Raw genomic sequence first — 9,948 nt, forward strand, 5'->3', positions numbered from 1 at the left:
GATGGGCAGGCTGAGTACGAGGTGGAACGAATTGTCGACTCCAGGTTGGTCCGTCGCGCCCTTCAGTATCTGATACATTGGAAGGGCTATGGTCCTGAGGAACGCTCGTGGGTTCCTGCTCGATCAGTTCATGCGGATCGGTTGATCCGAGCCTTTCACGCCAAGTACCCTGAGAGACCTGGGGGTCCGGTGGCCCCCCATTGAGAGGAGGGTACTGTCATGATCCAGGACGGGATTTCGCTTTGACCCGTCCTGGTTAGACTATGGGTTAATTGTGCTGCCTCTCTCTGGCAGCAGGAGGCTATTTAGTGCTCACTGGACCTGGGTCCGGTGTCAGTTATACTCCTGCCCTCGGCTGAGTTAAGTGACCTCTTGTATACGTATGCCTTGTGCCTGATATCTTGCTTGCTTGTTCGGTTGTGATCTGGTTCTGTCCCTGTTACGAATTCTGCCTGACCCTCTTGTACTGCGCTACCTCTCGTGTATGACTCTCTGCTTGTGACCCGACTCCTCTCTGCTCGTCCCCTTGGTACCACGTCGCCCTCTTGTGTATGACCTTTGGCTCTGTCTGACTACCCGTCTGTTTGTCGCTCCTGTGCCTCGTTTGCCCGTACTGCTGTGACCTCTGTTTTGCCTGACTCTGAGTTGTTGTATGGTGTCCTGTCCTATCTGAATACAGGACGCTAAGCCCCGCCCCCTTGCAGTCACATGACCATAGGTCCCGTGCAGACTATTCAGTTTCAGTGTCCGCAGGTCCTATGCATCTTTACTTTCCAGCACTGACTGGACCCTGACACTATTAGCCTGAAGCACGCCTGGTCACCTCTGCTGCCCTGCTCCCCAGGTAACTCTTAGCACTGCTTCTGTACTCAGGACACGCGCACTGGCTATATGAGCAAGTGCAGTGCGGTGTCTCTGACACTCAGTAAGACAGTAAGGACTCTCCACATGAGGAAATGAGATGGATACAAGTACAGACGGAAAGTCGAGTGATTGCAGAAACTTTGGAATTACTAATCACGGTAAAAACTCCCGGTAGAATTCTCAGAGGCGATGCTGACCCTCAATTACTTTGTGGAGACAGCGAAAATAGTTCTTGTGAAGAAAGGTTTGCTGTATCGCAGTACCGTGGAACCCATCACCGTTACTCATCTCCATCAAATTGTGATCACAGGGACAGATGTAGACACATTGTCGTCACTGCCTATCATGATCTGTCAGGTAACTTTGGAGTGCAAAACACACAAGCCACAGGCCGTAGGCGATTCTATTGGATTGGCATGATAGGACACATTTAAAAATGTGGGCAGGAATGTCACACGTCTGTGAGTCGGAAAACCGTGAAAGCTGATGATAAACCACCACTGCATCTCATTGTGAGTTGACGTCCGTAACAAATGGAAGCCATTGATCATCTGAAGATAGAGCCCAGCAGGACAGGGCATAGCTATGTCTTAACCATCATCTATCATTTCATCAAATTTGTATTGGCAGTCCCAGTGAAGTATTTAACAGGCCAGACTACACAGTGGTGGAGCAGGGAGAGGTAAGTATTGCAAGTGCTGGTGCCCTGAGCAAGCAGGGGGGCCCACTCGTGGGCGGCGGTACTGGCACAGGGCCCCTCATAGTACGCCGGTGTGTCTGACGGCGGGTGTGCACCCCCACCGTCAAGAGACACTTGATTCTACTATGAGGGACCTTGTGCCAGTGCCATTGCCAAAGAGTGTTCCCACCCACCTGTCCAGGGCAACGGCACTCGCACGGGTACGTGCGCCAGGTGGTGACCCCGGCCCTGTGGGGGGAGGCAGCCCAGTTACGGAGGTGGAAAAATTGGCACATGTTGATGTTGGACATTCAGCAGCTGCAAATGGAGTAATTGGAGAAGTCCGCGGAAGAGGAGGACAAATGCAAGCCATTTTTCTGGCAACCTATGTGTCAGCAGGGGAGGGTGGGACAAAATCCTTTGAAAACCATGCATGGTTCATTTTAATGAAGGTTAGATCATCAACATTTTGGGTCGACAGACGGGTCCTTTTTTCTGTCAGGATTGATCCAGCAGCACTGAAGACTCGTTCAGATAACACACTAGCAGCAGGGCAAGCGAGCTCCTGTAAGGCATATTGGGCCAATTCAGGCCAGGTGTCCAGTTTAGCGGCCCAATAGTCAAAGGGGAATGACCTGTGTGGGAGAACATCGATATGGGAGGAAAAGTAATTTGTAACCATAGTTGACAACTGCTGTCTCCTGTCACTTTCCATCGATGCAGTATTACCAGTTGTGTGAGCGGTATTTGAAAAATCAGTCCACAACATGGTCATGAAACCCCTGTGTCCAACGCCACTTCGGCTGTGTGCACCACGAACACCTCTTCCATGTTGCCCCCTACGGCTCGTTGGAAAAACATCACCGCCGCTGTGTGCTGGGAATTCCTCAAACAAATGGTTTACCAGAGTTGCTTGTTTGTTAGCCAATATTAACTCTAGGTTCTCCTGTGGCATGATGTTTTGGAATTGCCTTTATAACGTGGATCCAGGATGCTGGCCAACCAGTAGTCGTCATCGTTCATCATTTTGGCAATGCGGGGGTCCCTTTTTTGGATCTGCAAGGCATAATCAGACATGTGGGCCAATGTTCCAGGTGTCAATGATGCACTGCGAGTGCTGGGTGGAGGAGCACTTTCTGGCAAATCCACATCCCTCCAGTCATGCACAAACCCTGTACCTGACCTTGCCACGCCAACATTTTTTCTTGCTCCCTGAGAAGCATCCTCCACCCCAAAATAATCATCCCCATCATCCTCCTCCTCTTCCTCTTCTTCCTCCACCTCGTCCACGAGACTTCCCTGAGCAGACAATGGCTGACTGTCATCAAGGCTTCCCTCCTCCTCTTCCTCCTTGGCTGCAGACGCCTGCTCCTCAATGTGCGTCAAAGTTTGCATGAGCAGACGCATAAGTGGGATGCGCATGCTTATGATGGCGTCGTCTGCGCTTACCAGCCGTGTGCATTCCTCAAAACACTGAAGGACTTTACAGAGATCTTTCAGCTTCGACCACTGCACACCAGACAACTCCATGTCTGCCTGCAAACTGCCTGCCCGTGTATCCTCCCACAAATGAATTACAGCCTGCCTCTGGACGCACAGCCTCTGAAACATGTGCAGGGTGGAGTTCCACCTTGTTGCAACGTCGATAATTAGGCGGTGCTTGGGAAGGTGGAGCAATCGCTGCAGCTTCTGCATACGACTGGAGTGTACGGGCGACCAGCAGATGTGCGAGCACAGTCTTCGCACCTTATGGAGCAGGGGTGTTAACTCCGGATAATTATTGAGGAAGCACTGCACCACCAGGTTCAAGGTGTGAGCCAGGCAAGGTATGTGTCTGAGTTTTGAAAGGGCTATGGCTGCCACAAAATTCTGTCCGTTATCACTAACTACGTTGCCTGCCTCAAGATGTAGACTGCCCAGCCATGACTCAGTTTGTCGCTGCAAATAGTCGGCCAGTACCTCCGCGGTGTGTCTGTTGTCGCCCAAACACATCATCTTCAACACAGCCTGCTGTCGCTTACCACTAGCTGTTCGATAGTGGGACAACTCGTGTGCAACACTGGCAGCTGCGGATGGAGTGCTCGTGCGACTGCGCTCTGTGGACGAACTTTCACTTATGGAGGAGGAGGACGAGGGTCGAATGCCTACAGCCAACTGTTTCCTATACCATGGGCTAGGCAGCACTGTCCCACTGACGCTGTCCCCTGTGGACCCTGCATCCACCACATTAACCCAGTGTGCAGTGATGGACACGTAACGGCCCTGGCCATGCCTACTGGACCATGCATCTGTTGTGAGGTGCACCTTTCCACTCACTGATTGCTTGAGTGCATGGACAATGCAGTCTTTCACAAGCATGTGGAGGGCTGGGATGGCTTTTCGTGAAAAGTGCTGACTGGGTAGGTCATAGCTTGGTACTGCGTAGGCCATGAGCTCGCGGTAAGTGTTGCTTTCAACCAACCGGTAGGGCATCATCTCTAACGATATTAGTTTGGCAATGTGGGCGTTCAAAGCCAGTGTACGCAGATGAGAGGATGAGTACTTTCTTGTCCTAGTCAGAGTCTCTGGTAGGGTGAGCTGGACTTGAGAGCTGCATATGGTTGAACTAGCGGTGGACATGGCGGACTGAGAGAGGGTTCGTGATGGTGATGGTGTTGGTGGTGTTGCTGATGGCCTAGATTCAGTCTTTCTTCTATGATGAAAAAATAAAACTGCAAAATTTCTCCTATTTATTGCAATGTTAATGCCAATCAACACACAGATTGCACACTAAAGGCATCTCTGTGCTGTCTATGATTTTTACGGACCAGTAGACAAATGGACATGTGTCTGTGATATTTTACAAACCACTTAGTTCGCAAAAAAACCCCTCCGAACGCATGAAATGCCAATTACGCTCTATCCGTGAAAAACATGGACAGAAAAAGTAAGTGACTTACAGATGTCTGAATGAGACATAACACTGGTTGATTAGAAACATACAGGCAACTCGACACCCTTATGTATTAAAAAATTCAATATTTATTTATTTTGCTCATTTATATAGTGCCATTAATTCCACAGCGCTTTACAGACATTATTGGCACTGTCCCCATTGGGACTCACAATCTAGACTCCCTATCAGTATGTCTTTGGAGTGTGGGAGGAAACCGGAGAATCCGGTGGAAACCCACGCAAACACGGGGAAAACATACAAACTCCTAGCAGATGTTGTCCTTGGTGGGATTTGATCCCAGGACCCCAGCGCTGCAAGGCTGCAGTGCTATCCACTGAGCTGCCCTTTGTTATTATTATTAATTGTCACGCTCGCACCTTGGCTGAATGGTGCGAGCCGGGGAGTTGTGGCCCCACTGTGCCACAAACCAGACTACCCTGGAAGGGGCGTGACTACGACCGCTACCTTGGTCTTCACTGGAGCCTCTGATGGTGTGGTCAGGCTTGTGCGGCAGGTTGCTGCCGGGTGCCACTCCAGGGTGGTGTCTGGCTGTGGCTGCTGATCCCACTCGGGAACCGGACACCTGGACAGGTGCGAGTGACAAGCAGGCTGAGACACAGGGCAAGCAGGCACGGCTGAGACACAGGGCAAGCGGGCACGGCTGAGACACAGGGCAAGCAAGCACAGCTGAGACACGGCAAGCAGGCACGACTTGGAGACACAGGACAGGCGGGCACGGCTTGGAGATACAGGACAGGTGGGCACGGCTTGGAGACACAGGACAGGCGGGCACGGCTTGGAGACACAGGACAGGCGGGCACGGCTTGGAGACACAGGACAGGCGGGCACGGCTTGGAGACACAGGACAGGCGGGCACGGCTTGGAGACACAGGACAGGTGGGCACGGCTTGGAGACACAAGACAGGCGGGCGTGGTATGAGAAGGAACAGGCAGGTGCCTGTTCTCACAGCAGATGCAGGTAACGGTAAAGGCAGGAAGGAATGGAGTGTGTTGGAACAGGTTTGGAACTGAACTGCAGGAGTGCGACGTAGACGGAGCTGCAGGAGTGCGGAGTAGGCGGATCCGCAGGAGTGTGGAGTAGGCGGAGCCGCAGTAGTGCGGAGTAGGCGGAGCTTGCAAGAGTGCGGAGTATGCGGAGCTTGCAAGAGTGTGGCGTAGGCGGAGCTTGCAAGAGTGAGGCGTAGGCGGAGCGTGCAAGGTAGGCGGAGCTTGCAAGAGTGCAAGGTATGACAGGGAGGACACAGGGAAGGACACAGCAGGGAAAGGAACCACAGACAAGGAGACTGACAGACAGTGGTAAGGCAGAGTTCAGACAGGGAAACAGTATGAGACAATGTACAGGGACCAAAGGATACAGGAACCAGGATATTCTGCCTCCTGGAGGGCAAGCAGAGAAGTACCAGGTAAGTACTCAGACAAGGCTAAGACAAGACAGGGACCAGGTTATAAGCCTCCTGGCGGGCACTCAGAGTGTACAAGAAAAGCTAGGAGAAAAGCCTCTCATGGAAGGCAAGACAAGGGACAGGGCCTGGCTTGCTCAGCAGCAAAACACTAACTGAGTATAGACATTGCACAGGCAAGGGTTAGTGGGTGTGACGACCCTATATAGTAAAGGGCTCCGGGTGATTGGTCAGGGACAGATTAGACCGGTGCACCCTGACTGCATAAGAAGCAGAGAGTTCAGGCACCACCCCCCTATACACACAGTCAGGACACATGAAGAGAGCAAGCAAGAAAACAAGAGGCATAGCGCATGGAGCTGGCAGCAGACAGAAATCACCGCATGACCTGGAGCAGCGAGTAAGTTGGTGTGCGGGGATGGGAGGCCATGCAGTGATGCCAGCAGGGTTGTCACAGTCTTATTATTATTATTATGCATTTATGCCATTTATTCCATGGCATTTTACATGTGAAAAGGGGAATTATAGACAAGTATTATAAACATGTGTAAGACAAGGGACACACAAGTACATAAGGAGAGGGGACCCTGCCCGCGCGGGCTCACAGTCTACAGGGATGGGTGAAGATACAGTAGGAGAGGGTAGAGCAAGTCGTGCGGTGGTTCAGTAGACCGAGGATCATTGCAGGCTGTAGGCTTGTCGGAACAGGTGGGTCTTCAGGTTCTTCTTGAAGGTTTCCGTTGATAGTGAGAGTCTGATGTGTTGCGGCAGAGAGTTCCAGAGTATGGGGGAAGCACGGGAGAAGTCTTGTATGCGGTTGTGGGAGGAAGAGATAAGGGGAGAGTAGAGAAGGAGATCTTGAGATGATCGATGGTTGCGTGCGGGTAGGTACCTGGAGACCATGTCACAGATGTATGGAGGAGACAGGTTGTGGATGGCTTTGTATGTCATGGTTAGGGTTTTGAATTGGAGCCTCTGGGCAGAAGGAAGCCAGTGAAGGGTCTGGCATAGGGGGTAGGCTGGGGAATAGCGGGGAGTCGGGCAGCAGAATGTAGGATGGACTGGAGTGGTGCCAGAGTGCTAGAGGGGAGCCAGAGAGTAGGAGGTTGCAGTAGTCGAGGTGGTAGATGATAAGAGCATGCACTAGTGTTTTTGTGGTTTCTTAGTAAATGATTAAAAATAGTCCACTATAAACATAAAACAATTCGTATGAGAAAATTGATAATCCAAATAAGGAAGATATATGGTTAAAGGAGGTGTGTAAAATATCATGTCATGATATAATCCCCGGAAAGAGTTCATAGAAATAAACAAGTGCCTAAAGGCGTTTCCCCCACATCAATCAGGAGACAATTGACCATAGTGGGTGTGATGGCCCATATCACAAAAGTTAGGCGCAACCGTGTGCAGACTAAGCAGCCCAGTAAGGGCCACATCACTGGAATCAAGGTCTCTTCTACACAATGCTGCTTTCAGATGGGGCAGCAAGAACCAGGTGACAGATTTCCTTTATTGATTGGATTTCGTACAAAAAATTGTTGGCAGTTAATGTTGGATAGATCAGTACAGTAGCTAAAACTAATACCAATGCTGCCTTTACCTTTTTTTAACTCAAGGATATGGTGCCTATTTTATCGTTATATCTAACTGTGTGTTTTCTTGTATTTCAGATTGTGGAGGAGTCTTCATTCCTCACAGTAGACATGCTGGAATCCTGTTTTCCTTATGTGCTCCTCAGGAATGCCTATCATGAAGTCCACCGAACCTTTCCCGCTATGTCTTCCTGATTGACTTCCATGTGTGTCTTTCATATTACGCATATATCTTCATGAAGCGACCACCACATAGGGTCCTACCGCTTGCACAACCTTCTGTCTTCTTCAATGATCAATAAGGCTTCAGGCTCACATTTTTTCCCAGTGCAATATTCCCTATAATGTTATCATTTCTAAATAACTCCCGTGGTGAGATTCTTTCTATATCACTTTTAATAACAAAGTAACCAAACCAGCGTTTTCTGGGAGAGCGAAGGCAAAATAATAACAACAGAACAAACACAAAGGATTTTGCTGCCAATTATAGTTGCCTGCAGCCAGAGGAAATCACATGCTGCATTGCTTTTAAAACGCCAAAGTTGTCATTGTTTTTCTGTCTTCTCATTTGTTTTTTTGGACACTTCACTGAAATCTAATAGACAGGGTTACATGGACTAAATGATATATATTGTAGTAGCTGAGAAACTGTACTACTGAGATCAATGAATTGATGAGCTGTGAAGAGTCGGGTTTATTTGTTTTTGATGCCGTGTAATCTGCTTGTATACAGCGGCTCTGTAGATAAGCTTGATGAGGCGGTCCACTACAACTTATATTGTGCACATCAATTTAAACCTTTCAAATACCAGTAAAGCCCCCGTCACACATAGCGACGCACCAGCAATCCCGACAATGATATGACCTGGTCAGGATCGCTTGTGCGTCGCTACACGATCGCTGGTGAACTGTCAAACAGGCAGATCTCACCAGCGATCAGGACCAGCGACAACGCGGGTAACAAGCTCGCGCATCGCTTAGTTACCCACTGTGTACCTTGGATACCAGCGTGCTCACGCTGGGAGCTGGTATCCAAGGTAAACTGCTGGTAACTAAGCACACACGGCGCTTAGAAACCCGCTGTTTACCTTGAATACCAGCTCCCAGTGCGAGCACTCTGGTATCCAAGGTACACAGCGGGTAACTAAGCGACGTGCACGCTTAGTTACCAGCAGTTTAACTTGGATACCAGCTCCCAGCATCTGCTTACAGCGCTGGGAGCTCGCTGATCGATGGTCTCCCGCTGCCACATGCAGCGATGCGTGCTGGCCAGCGGGAGACCAACGATCAAAAAAATGTCCTGGACATTAGAGCACGATCAGCGATACCCGGCAGGGGGGCCGGTCACTGATACGTGTCACACAGCGAGATCGCTGGTGAGATCGCTGTTGCGTCACAAAACCTGTGACTCAGCAGCGATCTGGCTAGTGATCTCGCTGTGTGTGTTGGGGGCTTAAGTCTTTTTGCAAATACCTAATGTTCACATGTTTGCCTGTGAGTGGCGCTATCGCTTCTCGCTCTGTCTCAACCACGTGACCCCCGGCTGCAGCCGCCGCTAACATCCGGTGATGTCATGTCAACTTCTGGACTCTGGAAGTTGACCTTGCATCACCAAGGCGTGACCTAGGCTCATGCACTCTCCCTGATTGACTGGGCTATGGGCGATGTTTCACCGTACATTAAAGCCCAGTATCCAGCACACATTGTTGAAGCTTTCCCTCTTTCCTTTGATTTCAGTGGTAGAGTTCTGCAAGCGCTCTGGGTACTGGGCTGTGACGTGCAATGAAACACCACCCATAGCCCAGTCAATCAGGGAGGGTGCATGAGACTGAGTCACTTCTCAGTGATTCCAGGTTAACTGATAAAGTCTGGAAGTTGTCATAACATCACCAGATGTCAGAAGCAGCTACAGCCAGCAATCACGTGATCAATAGCGCCGCTCAGAGGCAAATATGTCAATATAAGGTATTTTGAAAAAGACTTATTTGAAAGGTTAAAATCGATGTGCACAATATACATTGCAGTGGACCACCTCTTTAAGGCTAGTTTCACACTTGCTTTTTTTTGCAGCGCGTTTTTCCCGCAAAAAAACGCATTGAAAAAACGCATACATAAGCATACAACTGCTGCGTTTTTTTCAAGCATTTTTATGAGCATGCATGAAAAAAACGCAGCGTTTTTATGCGTTTGTATGCGTTTTTAGCGCGTTTTTAGCGCGTTTGCGTTTTTTTCCAACATTTTTAGGTGGCCCCTCACACTACCCAAACCATGACTTTACTAACCCTAACCCTGACCCTAACCCTAACCCTGACCCTAACTCTAACCCTAACCCTGACCCTAACCCTTAACCAAATCATACTTAACCCTAACCCAAACCCTAAACCCTAACTAACCCTAACCCTGACCCTAACCCTAACCCTAACCCTGACCCTAACCCTAACCCTAACCCTAACCCTG

At 49.8% G+C, this 9,948-nt stretch overlaps 1 protein-coding gene across 1 annotated transcript in view; it reads left to right on the plus strand.

Moving 5' to 3' along the window:
* NCKAP1L (NCK associated protein 1 like) overlaps window positions 1–9,270 on the plus strand; it is a 310,666-nt gene extending 301,396 nt beyond the window's left edge. The window contains exon 31 of the mRNA XM_073561415.1: window positions 7,570–9,270. Coding sequence (XP_073417516.1) covers window positions 7,570–7,686 — 117 coding nt within the window. The 3' untranslated portion in view covers window positions 7,687–9,270. The remainder of the gene's footprint in view (window positions 1–7,569) is intronic.
* The last annotated feature ends 678 nt before the right edge of the window (window positions 9,271–9,948 follow it).

The sequence above is a fragment of the Dendrobates tinctorius genome, unplaced genomic scaffold, assembly GCF_039654945.1.
Source record: "Dendrobates tinctorius isolate UK_male_01 unplaced genomic scaffold, ASM3965494v1 ptg000319l, whole genome shotgun sequence".
NCBI lineage: Eukaryota > Metazoa > Chordata > Amphibia > Anura > Dendrobatidae > Dendrobates > Dendrobates tinctorius.